Here is a 20,067-nt window from a genome sequence, read left to right on the forward strand (position 1 = left end):
TCAATAATAATTAAAACAATGGGTAGTTTTCAATTAAATAATAAAATTTTTTGTAATTCAGAAATTTTAACATTTAGAACTACGCGGAGTTAATAATTTCTTTAATTCAGGATCGAATGCTAATTGATATGGCATTTTGCGAGAAGAATCTACAGCATTTTTCTTTGCACCGTGCTCGAGAAAGTACTTGACCATTTTTTCATTACCAAATGTTGCTGCATAATGAAGAGGTGTACTTCCTTCATCGTCTTTTGCATTAACATTTGCACCATGTGAAAGCAAAATACAACCTACTCGTTTACAGAGTCTTGTTGCACCAACATGAATTGGTGTTGCTCCTTTATTATTTCTGATATTAACATTTGCACCATGAGAAATAAGGGTTTCAAGTACTTCTGCATTATCATTCCATGCAGCCAAAAAGAGAGGGGTTTGCTTATCTCTATCTTGTGCATCAATGATTGCTTTTTGTGAAATGAGATATTCGGCCATCTCTACACAATTCTTTCGTGCTGCACAATGAAGAGGAGTAAACATTCTGTTTTGTCCCCTTGCATTGATCGGTACATGATGAGAGAGAAGAACTTTGACTGTTTCTACGCAATTATTGTCTGCTGCAATATGAATAGGCTGCTCGAAATCATGATAAGGAACATTTTTATGTGGATCATGTGAAAGAAGGATATCTACTACTCCACTGCTATCATATTCTGCAGCAATACAAAGTGGTGGCTTTATCAATGCCTTGGAATACAATGGAACACCATGCGAAATAAGAAATTCAGCTGTAATTTTATTATCTGAGATTGCTGAATAATAAAGGGCTGACTGTGTTGTTATTGGTTCATACTTGATGTTTGCACCTTGTGAAAGTAAATATTCACAAAGAGATGGAATATTGAATAACGGTGAAAAAGCGAAGCATTCATCAATTTTCTTTTCGCGATCTAAGTAAGCTGAAAATGCCTGAAGATTATGATATTTTCCACATAGAAGTAGATCAAGTTCCATATGGCATTCATCAATCAGATATGTGACCAAGTCGATGTTGTGTGAAATAAGTGCATATTCCATACAATTGTCATTTGGGAGTTTTGTAATAACAGAATTAACATCACCATATGTGACTGGATCAGCAACTTTTAAGCACTCGCTCATAATTTCTTTGCTTTCACTTAAAAATGCAAATGCGAGACATTTATCTGTAATTTGTGAGTTGAATTCTGTTCGAAGCAGCTTAAAACAATCAACAGAACCATGATAACAGCATAATTCAAGTAATGAATATCCTTTATCTGAATCTGGATAAAATCCACTTTGAAGCATTTTGTCTTTATCAAATCCTATGCAATTGATGAAGGTTATAAATGATATCTTGTCATCATCCATAATTGCCCTGTAGATAGTGCCTGGTTCATGAACTTCCAATGAATATTTCTCAGTTTCGAATTGTTCGAAATATTGCTTGTTTGATTTATTGAAAATGATACCATACTCTTTGTTCATAAAATAATCAAAAACAGAATCAATTTTGTTGATTGAAATTGGTTGATATTGGTTATAAATTTTCTTGAAAATAGTCCAATAAGATTTAAAATATTTGTTTCTGTGTCTTGCTATATTTGCAACTATTTTGCACATCTGTGATGGAGAAAATGCTTCCTTTTCGATTAAATTTGTTTTGATATCTTCAAAAATTTTGTTGATTTCGTCTTCTTTATATGTCTTTAGCTTGTATAATGCATTGAATGTATCATCGTATGACTTGTTCATAGTCATAATCTCTTGGTAGTAGTGATTATTATCACTCATGAAATAATGAACTGAAAAAAAATTTTAACGTTGCAAATTTCGAAAAAAATTCTGAGAAAAATATTGGTTAATCTACTATAATTAAAATTATATAATCTAAATCCCTAACGATATCGTCTTATCAATTTTTTTCTGAGTGATAAAATCTCGAAAAAGTCCTTTAAATTTTGTTCTTATTCTGCGATTTAGGTCAGGTGAGTGGGGCTTCCAGGCGCGTTGCGCCCTCTAGCCCCGAAGATGTTTAGTATAAATGAAGTTTTTATTCGGAAAATTGTTAGTCTTCTGGTGTGAATTCGGAGGACTCTTCTTGGATAGAGTCTTGTATTTCCTCCTCCTCTTCTTCCTCCTCCATTGCTTCTGGGAAGAAGCCTTCTTCTGGGTCGAAAACATTATATAATGTGTAATTGAATGACACATTATATCTTTCTTTGAGTTCGCTCCTGACAAAGAACTTAGTTCCAGGAATACAGAAGACTTCTGTGCGTTGGAAAAGCTGATGTCCTGGAACGAATTTGGCAATTAGAGACTTCTTTTTTCCGAATTGTTCAGGAGTTTTCATGACGACAGTAACAACATCTCCATCTGCGAGGTCTTGTTGTTGTTCGGAAAGGTAAAGAGCAATGATATGAATGGTTGCTGCGTTGAATTCGAGAAAGTCGAATTCAAATTGTGTTGTCGTATAACATTCAAACCATTTTGTACGGTTGTCTCCGAACTCGTCAACGTATTCATCTTCGTCATATCCGTAACTAAAGACTTGGAATTCGGCAATTCTCTTGTCGACTGACCGTTGGATGTAACGAGGAAGATTTTGACGAACTTGGTATAAAGTTCTCAACATTATAAGCTTAGTAAATGTTGGAAAATACTGAACTAAGACATCGCTAAGCTCAATTGGACTTGGAATTGTCTTAGTAAGTTCAATTGAACTAGTAATTGCTTTGTTCAGAACTTCACAGAACTGAGTATTGTATGTAGCGTCTGGTTGTGTGTTTTCTTCGGCGTCTTTGAGATATTTAGAGCAAATTTTTTGAAGAATTTCTCTTAATTCGCTGTTAGACTTTTTGGTGGTTATTCTAACCGCTGTGCCAGTTCTTGGAGGTTGCGGGGCTTTGGCTTTGGTTAGCGGTTGAGAATTGTTAATGTTTGAATTGTGGTTAACAGCGTTGGCTTCCATTAGATAAAAATGAACTGTTTTTTTCGGACCACTCATAGAAAAGTTTGAGATAAACCGTTTTCGTCAACGGAGACCCCCTCTATTTTTTTATTTTATTTAATAGTTACCGTTGGAAAAACGGTTTATCTCAAATATTGAATGAACTATAAACGTTTTTTGTTTTCTATATATACTTTTTTGTCCAACGGTAAAACTTTTTACACAACGGTTTTTGAGAGTCGTCGCCGTTGACTTTTTTGTAGAGCACTCAAAATAGTATAACTTTGTCCGGACAAGTAAGGGTCTATCGTCGCTACAGGAAAAGTTACAGGCGTTCCAAGGAAGTATACTTTGAGAAGCCCTTTTCCCCTTATAGAATGAGATAGGACGGTTATTTTACAAAACTGACAACACTTTGACCGAGTAGTTTTTTGTGCTGAACAAAAAGTGTCATATAAACATCTGTTAAAAACCGCTTTTTAACTTCACTTAAAATGCCACGTAAGCTACGTAAGAATATACGTAAGAGGAAGGGAACATTGAAACATCCAATAGTAAAACTGACACCACAACAACAGTTGCAACAACAAATGATGAATGACCCCACTATGTTGCAACAAATGTCAAGCAACCCTATGCTTTTAAACCGAGTTATTGGTGCACAGAGTGGAGGTTTAAGAGCGGCACTTTTAGCGAAAATGGCAGGCTATGGTGGAGCTGCAGACGGAACAGCTTATAACCCTCAAAGTCAAATGAATTTGAGTTCACTCAAAAATCAATAACAGATGTCAAAAAGTCAAACATAGACATACAGAAACAAATAAGTGAAAACGAAAAGAAACTAGAATATGACAGACACACAAAGAAACTCAATGAGTTAAACGTAGAGAAAAAGAAGAAAGAAGAACAACTGAAAGAACTAAGTACAGAGGAATATGCGAAAAAAGTGTCAGAAAAAGCAGCAGAAGTAGCAAAAATGGAACAAGATGTTATAAATTTGAAAAACCATACTACTCAATATAAAGTACTGAAAGATGAAGAGATAAAACAAAAAGCCATGAAGACATATATGGATAGCGATGAGTATAAAAAAGAAGTTGAAGCAAATGTAAAGGCAGAAAAACTTTTACAGTTGCAAAACCAAACCGTACAGTATGAAAACTTAGCACAAGAAAGTAAAAATAACGACGCAGCCATGCAAAAGGCAATGAAAAGCGCAGAATATATAAAAGCTAATAATGACTGGTTAGATGCCCAAGCCAACGCTAAAGCAGCCCAACTTATAGGGTCAATAAGGACAAAAATACAAGCGGATGAAGACAGTTCAAATGAAGCTTTAATGAATGCTGACTTTAAGAATGCCTTCGAAGCTCTTCATAGTAAGGTGAAACTAGTGAACGACTTCTCATCTGGAAAGAAACTGAAGTCTGAAGGTTTCGACAAAGAGTTAAGAGAAGTAGCACAAAATATGACGAAAATAACAGATGCAGCAACGAGACAGGCAGTTCAAAGTGCCTATGACGCCGTTAGAGCAACTGTTGTGGAAAGTCAAGAAAAAGAGTTACAACAGACCAAAACAGACCTAGTAAATGCTTTCTTAAAAACGAAAAGTCAGGTAGGACATTATGCTGCAGATGGAACATATGTGCCAGCTGGTGGAACTTATATACCACCAAACCCTCCAAGAGAAGCACCTGCACCAGGACTACCTAAAACATTTACATCGTCACATGGACACAGACACAGGCATGCACCAAAACCAACACAACAACCAACAGTTCAAAATCCAGCACCACAACAACAACCAAAACCAACAGTTCAAAACCCTGCACAGCAACAACAACCAACACAACAACCAACAGTTCAAAATCCAGCACCACAACCAAAACCAGCACAACAACCACCTCCACAACCAGCACAACAACCAACAGTTCAAAACCCTGCACAACAACAACCACAAACAGAGCAAGGACATAAAAGAAGTAGAGAAAAAGGAAACCAAGAATTCTTAAAAATGCTTAAGGATGATTATGGTTACCCAGATACTCTTGACTTTAGTGACAGATATAAAGAAGCTATTAGAAAGTTCAAGGAAGGAAATACTGACCCGAACCTATTTAGCTTTATGGCTTAGCATCAAATCGGATATAATCTCAAACCTGGAAAATACAAGCTCGCTAAGGGATATGATTTAATAGCATATCATCCAAATGACATGGATGAATTTACTCCGAGATATTTGGTGTCAGAGCTAAATGATAATTCAACTCTCTTCATGAAACGCGTAAAAAATAGAGACGGAACGAAAGAAGAAAGGTTTATGAGTCCGGATGACTTAGATAGGGAACTTGTTAAAAACGGTCTCGGAATATATGAAATGCCAGCAGATGAGGTACAAGAAACTCAACAGGAAGAAGTTCAGATACAACCAGACATGGAAGAAATAGTTCAGCAACAACAGCTAGAAGAGCCTGAAGGAAACGAACAAATCCCTCCTTTGGAAACTAACTTCACAGAACTAGATGAAGATTTGGAACAGCCGAAAAATCTTGACCCTCAACAAGAGTATGAGGTGAATATGGAATCTTTCCAAGAGTCTAAGAAAAATTCGGCTGACATAGTAGAAGAATATCGAAAAATGTTCACCGACATACAAAAGACTCCAACATCAGATGAAAATATTCAGCATAGAATGGAAGTACTGAAAGAAAATGTACGCAAATACAATAATCCTTTTTACTTACGACCATATAACGTTCAATCTTTGGCTGAACTCGGTGAAAATAAAAGGTTTAATTTCAACAAAACATATAGAAATGAAACATTGTTTAAAGTTCATTCAGAACCTAACCAATATGGAAACAAACCTACTTTTGTTTCTGCAGACTATGGAACTACAATGAGATGGGGTCATAAAGCTAATCCGGATAGGTGGTTCATAAACTTACAACCTCAATTCCAAGAAGTTGTAGACGCAATGGAAGTGAATGGTGAACCAGATATAGCTGGTATTTTCAGCGCGGCTTTAATGCCATTGAAAGATATGAAAGATGCAGATATTTTGGACCAGTATGAAATGAACATGGCTGAGGGAAATATAACACCTGACGTTCTAGAACATTTATCTCAAAGAACTACACAGAACCATAGAGATGGTATATTTGGTGAAGAGTTTAGAAAGAGAGTTAGGGAGAGAGAAGGAAGAGAACCTATTGTACATGACCTTGCAAACGAAAGTTTGCAAAATGTCATAAAAACTTACTTTGCAGACAATGAACCGAGAAGGGATGAATATTTAAGAAAACTCAAATGGACAGTACCAAATGAAATGTTAGTATTGAAAAACATGTTCCATGACAAAATAAAACCAACTACAGAAATAAATGACGCAAGACTGAAACGTTGGGTAAAAGCTTTCCCATTCACAAAAGATATTATTGGTAACATAGAAAGAAAACCAGAATGGCTACAAAAACATATATTTGGAAACGAGCTTATTCCATATGGACAAGCTCTGTTTGAAGAGCTTGAACCGGAAACTCAGGAAAGAGTCATGCAAACAATACGCGAAGACTCGAATACAAACTATGACAAAATCTTTCTAGGATATAGGTTACCTGAGATGGGCGACCAGAGCCCAAAGGCAAAAAGGACATGGGAAATTTACAACATACTAGGTGAACATGAGGCAAAGATGCAACAACTTGAAGCAGAGGGCAAGTTACCAAAAGCGACACCAAAGAAGAAGAGAAGAGTAGAACAAAGTGAAAGTAGTGAAGAAGTAACTTCATCTAGTGAAAGTAGTGGCAATGAAGGAAAAAGAAGAGTTAAAAACTCAGTCAGGATGAAAGTAAAGCTTGGTCCGAGTGGGTTCTATTATGACACATAAATCCAACTATTCTATATTTTTACCCATATGAAATGTACGCCGCTCAGAATATAACGCCAACAGTTTTGGATGCCATGAACGGAAATGTTTCCGAATGGTATAACGAATGCGACAATGCCATTAGAAGGTCAGAAATAGTTCCTGGAACTTACAAATATACAACTGCTGTTTCTTATGGAAACGTAGGTGAGTTTGGAGAAGGTTCTTCAACAACAGTAGATATTGCTTGCGACAGGTTTCATATTATTTCTATTGACAACTCATTCTTATACGTGGAACAAGACATTGAAATAAAACCTTCTGCAAGTTGTCTGACAAGAAAGGTTGCAATGGAATTTTCTATGTCGGATACCAATATGCTCCAGAAGTTTTCATGGGATATAAGATATATTCTAACTCTGACTTAGTTCAAACAGTAACATGGGCAAACTATGAATGGTTCGCTTTGAGAAACTCAGTACAACCACAAGCTAGAGAACAAACAGACCAGTATGCAACTATTGAGAAAATAAGAAGACTTGACCCTAACGTTCCAGGAGTTTATGTTGACCTTTCTGGACAAACTGCAGCAGCAGTAACCAAAGTAAAACTGAAACTTAGAGTTCCTTTGTCATCTTTCCTCATCTTCAGGTTTTTAAGATACTTGCCAAACTGGGCAGGAAAAATTTCTATTGAACTTACTCCAAGCAAAAATAACTTAGTCATTGCACCAACACAAGACCCATTCACTATTACAGACGTAAAGGGAACAAATCAAACGTCATTCGCCGAATTTTGCAAAGACAAAGTTGACTTAGACTTTGGTTTCTCAAACTTCAACAATGAAGAAACTATTATTTCAATGCTGCTGGAACTGCTTGGGACCCAGTTAAGTTCACATGCGAACAGTTTGAATGCAAGAGAATAGAAGCAGACTTGCAGTCTATATGTTGGACCCAGATATTTCAAATGCTTTAGCTGCCAAATATATTGCAGTTCCACTTATGTTCCCTATACACCAAATATCTGTCAAAGACTTTGCAGGTGAAGTTGGAAACCAAAATCCAGGAGCCGCAGGTGCAAGAACAGATATTGCTTTAACAACTGCAATGAAACATGCAGATACTATGTTTGTACTGTTCAGACGAACTATAAATGACTATTCTTGTTTCTACAACCCTGTATTAAATATCATATAAACATAGATGGCAAATATTATCCAAGAGAAGAATATTCTACAGTTGAGGATATGAGGTCATACAACTTGACATTAGATGCTATGAACTTTAACAACAACTTCACAACAACCATTAACCCTGAAATGCAAAATTCTATTATGCCATATGTGAAAGTATGGACTCATACAGGAGGTCAAAAAACTCAATATACAAATGGAGACGTTCAAACTTTTGGCTTGGCATTCCATTTGCTGACTCAGAAGACTTTATGGGTGTATTTCAACTGTTGGTACTGTACAAATACAATATACTGGTGACAGAGACGGTCCAGATGAATTGAGAGAGCAAAGAAGTTTACAAAAACCAATAGCACTTTTCACGGAAGATGCTCTTTTGAAGATTCGTTCGATGAAACCTGCTGGGGCTCCTCAGATTGGCATAACGACAGCTTCCATCGAGCAGATTTTGGCAGCAGGTCAGTAAGTTGTTCTTGAACTGACTTTTCTCCGTCAAATATTGACAGTACGCCAGTTTTGACATAATATATATATTGTATTATAAACTTTCCTTTAGTAATATCGGTCAGTTTTGAAGTTATATTTTTGTCTGCTTCAAGAACTTTCACCATTTCAGTTATACCAACTTTCTTTGCTTTATGAAAATATTTTGGTTCAGCAAATATTGCTATTCTATAACATTTTCCATTGTTTGTGTAAAGAACTATTCTGTCAATGTATTTGTATTGTTTGTGAGTATAAACTTTGTTCTGCTTCAATTCAATAAGATATCCGAATACGTCCATCTTTTTATTCTAAGTAAAATGTCATTTCCGAAAAATAGAAGCGTAAGTGTTTCAAAAGGTTTAATGGCGGTGGCAGATGTGAAGTTAAATTCACCAACTCAAACAAACAGTCAAAGTGTTGTTGTCAATGTCAAAGACAGAGATGTTGAAGTGGGGAAACCATACGAAGACGAAGATGGTATAACAATTGTTCCTGTAAAAGAACCAACATATCCTGAAGTTAACAGAGACTTAAGTTCTGTTGCAGATATTCGAAACGACTACCAACAACTGAAAGACAAACTTCAAACTCAGGAGAAGATTTGTCAAGCTTTAAGTATAATGTTAAACTTGGTCGAACACAACCCTGTAAAAGTGAACTCATATGTCATTGCACCTCATGAAGTTTTGAAAGAACTATTGAAACTTTTGACAGAGGCAGACGATATAAACATCAAAGAAATAGAACCCGACATTAGTTGCTGTGGTGTTTCATATAATGTCATTGACAAGATATACGTTATGAAAGGAGGTGAAACGTTGAACTTAAAATATAGTTTCCCAGACGTTATAAAAATATTTGACGACCACAACATTTCATTAAAATTTATTTGCTAAGTAAATGGCAGAAGACATAATGGTTTATACTATTACGACTAAAAACCCTGAGTCATATAATTCTATAACAACAAACTTACAAAGTCCTCAAGGACGATATTGTAAACTAAGTTAGTATACATATCAAGGGTACTGAGGCACTGTGCGCCTCCTTACCCATTATATGTGAATTTGACACTTTACAAAACCGTTAACGTATATTTTACAACACAAACGACAACACTAACTTAACCTTAAATATTTACAAACCCGCCAACCACTTCACTTCACTAACGTTTTCACAAACGACTTCACTAATGTAAAAAATAAACGTTCTCACTTACAAAAGTATTGCAACTCCTCCCATTGCTGTGCTTCATATAACAGCTCATAATCTTCTGACTCACTTTCTTCTTCATATAGGTCAAAATCACTGTCATAGTTTATACCTGTAAGTTTTGACAAAGCTAATGAAACACGCTTACCGTTTGTATCATATGCTTGTATAAACTTTCCATTATGCTTGTAGTCATAAACGCTCAAACTAACTTTACCTTTTCTCCCTCGTATCTGATAGAATATATTTTCACGAGGAACGAAGAACAAATTCTTGAACTCATGACCGTTGTAGTTTGTTATCTCAATAGTTTTCGTCATTACATCCAAAATAAAATAAAAAATTATATAAAAATAAACTTAAAAATTAATGATATTACTACCTTCACGCGTATGAAAACATAGCACAAAAATAAATTTAGGTGAAGAGGTGAGATCTCACCTCTTTTTTCACCTGTTTTTTCACCCTGTTGAATTCATTGCTTTATAACTCTCTTCCTTGGTTTCTTTTTAGTTGCTTTCTTCACGTCCGTCTCCAACTTGACTGTCTTTCTTCTTCGTCCGTAATGATACCAGTTACTTCCACCAGTCAATGGGTCAAATGGTCGTTCATAAGGGTTTCCATACATTCCATAGGGACCATACGGAAGAACTACTAGTGGAGAAGAAACATTTTCTTTAGTTCCATCGACTCTATTTAAATGCAATGTTTCACCTTTCATCTGGTCATTAAAGTCTTTTGCATGTTTTGCAAACTCATCGTCCTTTCCTAAAGCATTTTCTGACTCAGTCGCAACCAAATTGGATGCTTTATTTATGAGCCCTATTTTATTTAATCTTAACTTCTTTGCAACCCAGCCTCCAATCTTTCCTTTATTTGCATCTAATGTCTTTGAAACCCTTCCTCCACTCATTTTATTTACTGCGTCATAAGCTCCAAGTGCTTTTGCTCCAAATGCTAATGCTTTTGTTCCCATTGCGCCTAAAGCTGCCCAAGCTACCATTTACACCATATTAAAATCATCTCTCTTCAATATTATCTCATAAAAGTTCTCGTTACTGGAGAAAGTCAATGAAACATAAACGTTCTCACGGGCTTCGCCCTCACCGCTTTGCGGTCTATCTAATTTATTTCTTATATCATCTATACGCTTCAAAATGTCTGAACAATTGCTAACATCTTCTACAACAGTTATTTCATCATGAATGACCTTCAAGAACAAGCTCATTTAATATGCTATTAAAATCATCTCAATAATGAGTCCATCCTTTCCATCTTTAGGTAGCACAACATCTTTCATTGAAGAAGGTTCGACAAGTCTTATGTTAAACTTACTGACAAAGTTTGTTATACTATAATGCTTTGGCGGCGAATACATATAGTTTGAAAGACATAATATAGATTCTTCAGCAAATTCACTTATACTGGATTTTATAACAATGTTCTCACGAGACCAAATGCCACCAATTGACAATCTTGTAAGCAATCCTGCTGAACCTTCAACTGTAAACGTCGATGGTAACATTCCACGAAGGTCATCTATTGACATCGTTGAGTCACTGAATTTAAATATTTTCTTAAAGCAATCGTCATTATCTAACCATGCAATAGCTTTGAAGTTTTCATTCGAATATACATCTGCTTCATTAAATGTAAAACCTGACTTCTTTGCAGAGACGACTTTAAAATCTATTGAGTTTGTTTCAAAATTATATGCTATGGTAACTTCTGAAGGTAATGGATGTCCTTCCGCAGTCAGTTGTTCTCTCACTACCGTTTGAAGCTTTGTATTAAAAACTTTCATGTCATCTCCTGTATCTAAGTTCACATACATAGCAACAGGAAAACTATCTTGCTTCTTTGTTTCATCATTATATCTCAAAACATTAAAGTTCTTCAATAATATTGTTCTTCCTGCTGGAATACTTCGAACCTGTCTGATTTCAATAGCTTTCTCACCTCCTACATACTCTACCCAGTGTCTTGGATATTCATAAGTATACTGACTTTCTTGAATTTTGGTTTTCATCATAACGTGTTCATAGTATATCTTTATACTCTTGTCAGTTAGACTCGGTGCTATGTTCTGAATATTTCTGACTTGCATTTTTAATGGAGATAAAATGAAGCATTTAATACATGACGTAGATGAAGACATGAATGAAACTACAGACAAACTTAACTCTTCTCTCATTCTTCCTTTCAGTAAGGACTATGAGTTCTGTTCAAATGGTGTTATTTCTATTGTGGAAAGATGGGTTCAGGTAAGACATTTAATCATTCGTCATATACTCATAACAGAGCGTTTAGGAAACGACTCTTACTATGACCAAATCATTATATCAGCAACTTCAGACTCTATGGATTCAACAGCGAAAACATTTATGTCAAAAGTTCAAGCCTCTGTCGTTAAAGTTCCAGACAGTGAACTCATTGAATTTCTTCAACGTTACATTCGACGTAAGAGGAAATATTATGCCATCGTTGAATTTATACAGTCAGGAATGCAAAGACTTCTGAGGAGAATGGAAAGAATTATTGACAAACACCACTTACGTCAATACTCAGGGAGTTTACGAATATGAAACGACTTACAAACTACATTCTATCAAAACTTTCAAAATACCCCTTCAAAAAATATCCTTCAAACACTCTGCTCGTTTGCGACGACTTCGCCGGAAAAGGTTTAGTGTCAAAGCCTGACTCACCATTAGCTAACATCATAACTAAAGTCAGACATTACCATTTAACTGTAGCAATACTTATGCAAACATGGAGGTTTTTAGCTTTAAACATAAAACGTCTCATAACTGACTTCGTTATCTTTCAAGGTTTCTCACGCTATGATATTGAACTCATTTGGAAACAGTCAGGTATAACATTACCTTTTGAAGAAATTTGGGAAGCATATAAGTCTCTCATCTCTCTCGTTCATACCTTGAGATTCATATCATGACTAATACCATTAAAGTCAAAAATATTCCATGGGAACGACCAACATTGTTTTAAAGTTTAACCTTCAATTGACTGATGGTAAACAAATTCCATGCATCTCTGTCGCCATTTCTGTTAATATTTTTGCTGTCATTCATATCATCCACTTCCCCATCCGTTAGCTTTTGAGGATATGCGTTAGAATAGCTGTTCTTAAATGAAGGCTTTTCACCTTTGAGAGCATAAACTCTATAACTTTCTGCATACTTTATGTTTGAACCTCCTGAGCCATCATTGACATAAATTTTTATAGGCTTCCACCCTTTGTTCATGTTCCTGCTTCTTCCCTTAGCTCTTTTGTTCAGTAGTTCTACATCTTTATACACAGCACCTGTCTCAGTGAATTCAACAATATTTTCATTCGTTAGCTTTACATTCAAACCTTGTCGAGTATATTGTTCATTTCATACATATAAAAGGTTTTTATTCTATATGAAATGAGAAGCAAATCCATCTTAGCTGGTGCCGTTAATGTTCCAATTGAACCAACATCAAATGTTGACTCACGAACGACAAACAATATTGTCATAAAGAACTATAGTTCGGAGTGTTTGAAAGAAAAAGAACCAGAACTTAAGTCGGTGAATTTAAACACAGCTTCAAACGCTAACGCTACATCAGATGTTAAGTTAGAGTATCCACCACTGGACCAAATTCTTTCAAGAGAAGCCAACGACAACCCTTACACAAATGTTCAAACAAATCCTTCAGATAACGTAGACCATTACCTTCTTCAGTTATACCAAACAATTTTACTCAAAGACGATAAGAAGCTTTTGACAAATCTTATAAGCAAGAACCAAATAATTCTAACAAAGGAGGACCTTGAAAATGTTATATCACGAATAACAGGGAAACAATGTGTCATTGACTATCTCGACCCTGAAATCGAATGCTGTGGTCAAACTCCACTATTCATGAAAATAGGTAACATCCGCATCATTGAAACACCAGGAACTACAGGAGTTGAGTTTAAGTATAAATATTCGAATGAATATACAAAACTTTCAACAGAATATAAACTTTGTTTGAAATATGTTTTAGTAAATTAAAGCAGTCAGTCAAAAAATTTCAAGTTAGCAATTTGTAATATCTATCCAAAACTTCTTCAACAGTATCGAACTCATCTTCATAATGCAAACCTAATCTTATTGACTTGGTGCAGTTTTCACTAACACAATATTTTTCTGTTCTCTTGACTGACATAACTAACTCATTTGTTTCATCAAACAGCAACAACCAAAGTTCATGACCTAATACATAACATTCATACTTTATATTTTTAGCTCTGAGTTCTCTTGTAAGCTGTTGCATTTAATATTTTCTAAAAAGTCAACTTCAACAGTCATTCGCACTGGTGCCTTCAGTTCTACAGGCTCTCCTTGAAAGTCAACAAGTCTGAATTGCATGTCTTTCAAATTATGAGGACTAATGCGAACCCATTTACCTAAATGAGTTGCTATGACAGGAACGTTTGGAATGAACATTGAATTGACTGCATAACAGAAGGATTTATATTCTACTGAACCTTTACTATTAACTCCTGAAATACCTGTGACATTAGCTATTTTAGACTCAATGTATAAACAATTACCATAACATACGTATGGAACAGATTTCATCTCAATCGTTTTGTCAACACTTTTCAAAGGAAATGTCATATGGTATGCACCCAAAAGAAGTTGTACTCTATGACTCATTCGTGTTATCTTAAACTCCTTCACACAACTGAACTTCAATGTTCCCTCAGAAGAGAGTTCGACATCTATGTTGTCAATAGTTTCTTTATTTATGAGAGTATCTATGACTCCAGCAATTTTATCTATTCTATACCCAGCTCTGTTAGGAAATGTTATAACACTTCTTTTGTCATCTATTTCAATCTCTATGAAATCTGTTTCATCTGTTATGACAAAAGTTGCGATAGTATTGAAGTCAACAACTCTGAAAGCAAGCGCTTCATTCTGAAGACCTAAGTTTGTTTGTAGCTTTACTGTCCCGTATTCGTTTGGGTCTGTACTTTGCAAATAGAACAACATTTTATTCTCATTAAAATATAACTATTGCTGCATATGCGTATGAAACAAATGAAGCAAGAAGAGCACATGAACTAGTAAACGAAAACTCAACTTTAACCATTGAAGGCAATGATTTAGTCATTGACGATGGAAAAACTAAAAAAGTCATTGATTTCGATACTTTTAACACTTATGACCCATTCATTACAACAAGCAAGGTTCCCATCATAAATGATGGAACGGTGCAATATATAAATTCTACAGTAGATGCCTCATTAGTGAAAGTATTAAATGTTCTCATTGAATTGTTAAAGAGCTTTCGATTTGACGACAACATTAAATGCCTAAAGAATTTAGTCATGAATGAGAAACAAATTCTCGGCGTTGCTGGTAGCAGTAATGATGTACACCTTATGACATTAGAATATTATAACGAACATAAAGATGAACTGAAAGGAGAGAAGGGTGACACCGGACCTCAAGGACCACAAGGAATACAAGGAATACAAGGAATACAAGGACCTCAAGGCGAAAACGGTTTGGATGGTGAAGATGGAAAGGATGGAAAAACTGCTAAATCATGGATATGGAACCTTATAAATACTGGTTTAACAGCTGCTTCATATGGAGTTCTTCAATACCAAATCGGAAAGATATGGGCAGTACTTGGTGAAGAAGTTTTAGATGACGTTAAAAATGCTTTGAACTTCATTTCAAATGGTTCGGATACTATTAAAACTTTATCTGGTTGGATGCAAGAAACAAGGAGTCAAATAGATACTGTAAGACGTATAGCAAACAATGCACGTACGGGATTGGATACTTTACGAGAAGCACAAAATACACTAAAGGAAGCAAATGATATTCTTGGCTCAGTATCAGACATGCATGAAGATTGGCTTAAAGGTATTGACAAATCTTTAAAAAATCACAGTCAGTCTATTGCTGACTACAAGAAAAGTATAGATTTTTTACATAGTGCTATGGACGTACATGATGGAAGCATAAGGAACTTACTTAATGCTAACAATAACTTACCAGGAACTATTAAAGCATTTATAAAGTCCTTTGTAAAACCTGGTGCTCTAACATTTAGGTCTTTGAGAGCAAGAGCATTGAAGTCAAGAGATGCAGAAACTCCAACAGAACCTACAGAAGGAACTGAAACAACAGAAACTCCAAAGAACCACCAAAACCAACAGCTAATGAAATATTGTTCGAATATTTTCCAAGGTACTCTGTTCTCATTGCATACATTCAAGAAATACTTAAGAAAGCAGACTTGACTTTAGGAGATGATGAAAGTTCTGTATATCTTTCGTTCCAGTTTCAAATAGCAGAACTTTTGAGACAGATATGCTTAATGTATGACAACATCTCTGATTTCACAAGATATGATGACGACCATGACCCCGAACACGGTGAAGAAGAAGTTTTACAAACATCCATTAAGACAGGAAAGGTTTTAACTCAAAGTCTCATTATTGACACCAAAGATGGCGAAGTGGACGTTCTTCAAGAGCTGAAGAAAAATACTTCTGCGGGAGGTGGTGGTAGGCATGAACTTGAAATAAATGAGATAGAAGAGAAATTAGCCGAAAAAGCAGACAAAAACCATGTTCATTATATAAGTTCAGATGAACAGATTATAACGGACTACCATGGATATTTAACACAGGATGAACAAATAAGCACTGAAGATGTTAATGAAAGAAGATATAAATTCATTCGTGCTAAAGGTTATGACATAAGCTGTACTGTACAGTATGACACGGGTAAAGCACCAGAAGCATTTGGTTATAACGATGAAATTTATGCTTCATACTTCTCTGTTAACGGTGTATTAGTTGAACCAAGATTTACTTTGAGGGTTAAGGCAAAAATAACTTTTGAAGATGCTATTAAAAGTAAAGCTGACAAAGATGAACTTGACGCAATGAACAAAGTTTTGAAATCTCATAAACACAATATCTCCGATATAAATGAACTTCAAGCTACATTAAATAGTAAAGCTGACAAGAACCATACACATGAATCCTTCACTACTGTTAGAGCAGACGACATAATATTGAACTATACCCTTGGTTCAAGTGCACCTTTAGAGAATCCAAGTACAAGCGTAAAAGATACACTAAACTCCTTAAATAACAAATGTATGAATATTGAAGGACATGTCAGAAACTTTGAAACACATGAACTACCAGCAATGTTAGATAAGAAAGCAGATAAAGAACATACACATAACTCCTTCTCAACTGTTGCTATAGAAAGTATTGAAGGAACGGTTGACGGAACTGATGGGGATGCATTATATTGTAAACCTCCTAACTTTCCACAAGGTTTAACATCGAATGAAAACATAAAAACAAAGAAAAACATTAGATGTAAAAATGTTTATGTCATGAAGGATGAAAATAATGTTAAATTCACTGCTCAAGATTTATATGATAAGAAAGCTGACAAAACAGAACTTCAAACATTAAAGATTGAAATACTTCAAACATTATATCCTACAGGCTCTATTTATACGTCAATGAACTCAACAAATCCAGCAACAGTTCTGGGTTTTGGTACATGGCAGCAGATTGTAGACAAATTCTTATACTGTGCTAACTCTTCAAAGCAAACAGGAGGCTCAAAGAAAATTAAAGAAGCAAACCTTCCACCGCACACTCATACAGGAACGACAAACTTTTCTGGCGACCATACCCACTCATTAAGAGACCACCCATTATACAACTCAGAATATGAAGCTGGCAATGACGTTTTATCTCCATCTTATAACAATTCAGCAAAAAAGACTTTTTGACAAACTGAACCAGGAGGAAATCATTCACACACTTTCACAACAAATCCAACAGGCTTGGGTGAAGATTATATGCCACCATTTATGACTGTATTCGCATGGTACCGCGTTCAATGAACGCGCTTGAGCCTAGAATAAAATCTTTATTTTTACATAAATGAGCTTGAAAGAAGTATTCGAACAACATCCATGGAGGTCATTTAAGAAGTTCAATGAAGCTGCAAAGAGTTGGGGATTTACTAACAGAGCTGAAGTGAAAAGGTTCTTTGACAAAAATGTTGTACATCAAACAAAAATAAACCCTTACGACTACTTTTTACCAATTTACTCCAACACTCCTGACGCATACCAATTTGACACTCTCATTCAAAGCAGAAAAGGAGGACATAAACCATTCCTCATCTTCATTAATGTTAACACTCGCAAAGCATATGCATATCCAATGAGGAATAAAGGAACTCGTGAAGTGTTAAGAGTTTTACAAAAGTTTGTAGCAGAACATAGCCCAAGTACTTTAACATCAGACCAAGACGGTGCATACCTCGGCAATGAAATCACAGATTTTCTCATTAAGCATAACATAACTCACTACACTACTGAAGACCATAACCATAACATACTCGGCATCATAAACCGCTTCATAAGGACTCTCAGAGATTTAAATCAAGAGCGAGACTTTACCGAAGAAACAATGAAACATTTTCTCGAAGTATATAATTCCTCAACGCATTCTACAACAGGACATACACCAAATTCAATGACACAAAAACAAGAAGAAAAGTATATACAAAAGAAACGAAGCCAAACACAAAATATCAGAAATTCAACACAATTTACCCTCATTCCTGGTACAAAAGTTCGTGTAGTTCTTGACGACAAACCGTTGACAAAGAAACGTTTAAGGTTAAGTCGAAATTATTATATCGTAGACTCTACGCAAGGTAATGGATATCTTATAAAAGCTGCCGACGACTCTATTGCGTTTTATCCTCGTCATAAATTAGTCGAAAGTAGTAATGGCAAACTTGCTGAAACCATTGACGAAGCAAAGCGAGGAGTGGTTATTGAAATACTTGGCTATAACATAAACGATGACACTTATAAAGTAAGATATGAAGGAGGCGTTGAAGATGTTATACCATCTAAGAACTTGAGAGAATCTAAACCAACTCATCTGGGACCATTAGAGCGGGAGTATTGGAAAGACAAAAATATGCCAGAAAGAATAAGAAAATTCTTCTAAACTTTTTCATTAGATGTAAATCAGACAAAAATATAATTTAGGTGAAGAGGTGAGATTTCACCTCTTTTTTCACCTGTTTTTTCACCCTCGTGAATTTTCATGAATTTTCATGAATTTTATATATTAATGTTTTCGTTAAGCCACTTTGTGCCGTCAGTCAGTCAGTCAGTCAGTCAATGAAATTTACACCAAAAATAATGTTTAGGTGAAGAGGTGAGATCTCACCCGTTTTTTCACCTCATTTCTACCCTCTTGAATTTTCATGAATTTCCTTAAGATAGAAAAAATAAAGTTAGTTTTATTTTTATTTATTTTTTTATTTTGTATAAAAGATATGATTTCAACAATCGGCACAACAACAATTCAAACAACAGCACCAAACTCGTTAGTCATGAATCCTATGTCAATGTTAGTAGAGATGAAAAGCTTTATTCCTTCTTCATTTACTTTTGAAACAGAAATCCAGAAGATAAAGCAGGAACTTTTAACAAGTAATTTAGACTGTACCGCACAGGATGAAGAAAATGAAGAATATCTTTATGACATGCAGGACATTATTGACCATTTACCCAAATTGCCTGAAATCCAACAACAAAAACTCACTATTCATGAATTCGATGAAATAGAAGTGAAATCAACTGACTCAGTAGAAATAAAGAAGTTCATACGAAAGGTAAATTATGATTTTCTAGGATATCATTGCAACCATAAAGTTATGGACAAAGATTGCGACATGGTATATAAGAACATCTCTGACATATATAAATCGGTGGAGTTTAAGACATACGACAACTTTGTTTCATTAGTTGCAGAATGTGTATGGCAGATAAGAGATAAAGATAGAAGAGGTAAGGTATGGCATGAACAGATAAAACCAACTGCCTTTGAGTTAAAGAAAACCATTGACGCCTTGGTTGTTCTAGCTGGTTTTATTTCAATGTATAACGCAAAAATGAATCCGCAATGTTCAAAATGTAAAGCAGCAATGAGGAAATATAACTACTCCGTCAAAGAGATAGAACGTATGAGAAACGACTATGCAGACTTAAAGAAAGAAGCAGAAAAACCAGCAGAAAATAAAATGGACATGTTAGCATTTCTGAACAAAAACTATCCAATTGCTGACGATTTCCTTCTATCTGACGTCAAGAAGAAGTATAAAGAAACCTTCGGCATTGTTAGAACATTCGATATCCTCAGCGAAGAAATAGAAGCTACAAAACTGTTTAGGATTTCAAATATACATCGTACAATTCATGTAAAACGCTTGTGAAAAA

At 35.2% G+C, this 20,067-nt stretch overlaps 10 protein-coding genes and 2 pseudogenes across 12 annotated transcripts, besides 2 other annotated features; 6 read left to right on the forward strand and 6 right to left on the reverse strand.

The window, feature by feature from the left end:
* Positions 1-66: 66 nt before the first annotated feature.
* Positions 67-1,812, reverse strand: TVAGG3_0412390 (spectrin binding; the record flags this gene model as incomplete). Its single annotated transcript, XM_001319019.1, has 1 exon — positions 67-1,812. The coding sequence occupies one exon, from the start codon at positions 1,810-1,812 to the stop codon at positions 67-69; it is 1,746 nt and encodes a 581-aa protein (XP_001319054.1).
* Positions 1,813-2,086: 274 nt separating this feature from the next.
* Positions 2,087-2,989, reverse strand: TVAGG3_0412400 (uncharacterized protein; the record flags this gene model as incomplete). Its single annotated transcript, XM_001319020.1, has 1 exon — positions 2,087-2,989. One exon carries the CDS (start codon positions 2,987-2,989, stop codon positions 2,087-2,089), a length of 903 nt encoding a protein of 300 aa, XP_001319055.1.
* A 473-nt stretch (positions 2,990-3,462) lies between these two features.
* On the forward strand, positions 3,463-5,102 carry TVAGG3_0412410 (annotated as a pseudogene). The gene has a single exon. A coding segment is annotated over exon 1 (1,640 nt).
* A 708-nt stretch (positions 5,103-5,810) lies between these two features.
* Positions 5,811-8,455: a mobile genetic element.
* Positions 8,456-8,879: 424 nt separating this feature from the next.
* TVAGG3_0412430 (protein of unknown function, DUF4106 family) lies at positions 8,880-9,413 on the forward strand (the record flags this gene model as incomplete). The annotated part of the gene is made up of 1 exon (XM_051233132.1): positions 8,880-9,413. One exon carries the CDS (start codon positions 8,880-8,882, stop codon positions 9,411-9,413), a length of 534 nt encoding a protein of 177 aa, XP_051102862.1.
* Positions 9,414-9,522: 109 nt separating this feature from the next.
* Positions 9,523-20,067: part of a mobile genetic element that runs on past the window's edge.
* TVAGG3_0412450 (protein of unknown function, DUF4107 family) lies at positions 10,444-10,732 on the reverse strand (the record flags this gene model as incomplete). Its single annotated transcript, XM_001319021.2, has 1 exon — positions 10,444-10,732. A coding segment is annotated over one exon (289 nt), but the record flags the coding sequence as incomplete, so codon positions are not given.
* On the reverse strand, positions 10,958-11,836 carry TVAGG3_0412460 (uncharacterized protein; the record flags this gene model as incomplete). Its single annotated transcript, XM_001319022.2, has 1 exon — positions 10,958-11,836. One exon carries the CDS (start codon positions 11,834-11,836, stop codon positions 10,958-10,960), a length of 879 nt encoding a protein of 292 aa, XP_001319057.2.
* TVAGG3_0412470 (uncharacterized protein) lies at positions 12,735-12,968 on the reverse strand (the record flags this gene model as incomplete). Its single annotated transcript, XM_051233133.1, has 1 exon — positions 12,735-12,968. A coding segment is annotated over one exon (234 nt), but the record flags the coding sequence as incomplete, so codon positions are not given.
* On the forward strand, positions 13,161-13,775 carry TVAGG3_0412480 (uncharacterized protein; the record flags this gene model as incomplete). Its single annotated transcript, XM_051233134.1, has 1 exon — positions 13,161-13,775. One exon carries the CDS (start codon positions 13,161-13,163, stop codon positions 13,773-13,775), a length of 615 nt encoding a protein of 204 aa, XP_051102864.1.
* On the reverse strand, positions 13,998-14,762 carry TVAGG3_0412490 (uncharacterized protein; the record flags this gene model as incomplete). Its single annotated transcript, XM_051233135.1, has 1 exon — positions 13,998-14,762. The coding sequence occupies one exon, from the start codon at positions 14,760-14,762 to the stop codon at positions 13,998-14,000; it is 765 nt and encodes a 254-aa protein (XP_051102865.1).
* Positions 15,101-17,550, forward strand: TVAGG3_0412500 (annotated as a pseudogene). The gene has a single exon. A coding segment is annotated over exon 1 (2,450 nt).
* On the forward strand, positions 17,705-18,790 carry TVAGG3_0412510 (integrase core domain containing protein family; the record flags this gene model as incomplete). The annotated part of the gene is made up of 1 exon (XM_051233136.1): positions 17,705-18,790. One exon carries the CDS (start codon positions 17,705-17,707, stop codon positions 18,788-18,790), a length of 1,086 nt encoding a protein of 361 aa, XP_051102866.1.
* Positions 19,125-20,063, forward strand: TVAGG3_0412520 (organellar and viral DNA polymerase type B; the record flags this gene model as incomplete). The annotated part of the gene is made up of 1 exon (XM_001319023.1): positions 19,125-20,063. The coding sequence occupies one exon, from the start codon at positions 19,125-19,127 to the stop codon at positions 20,061-20,063; it is 939 nt and encodes a 312-aa protein (XP_001319058.1).

The sequence above is a fragment of the Trichomonas vaginalis genome, chromosome V (assembly GCF_026262505.1).
Source record: "Trichomonas vaginalis G3 chromosome V, whole genome shotgun sequence".
Classification (NCBI taxonomy): Eukaryota; Parabasalia; order Trichomonadida; family Trichomonadidae; genus Trichomonas; species Trichomonas vaginalis.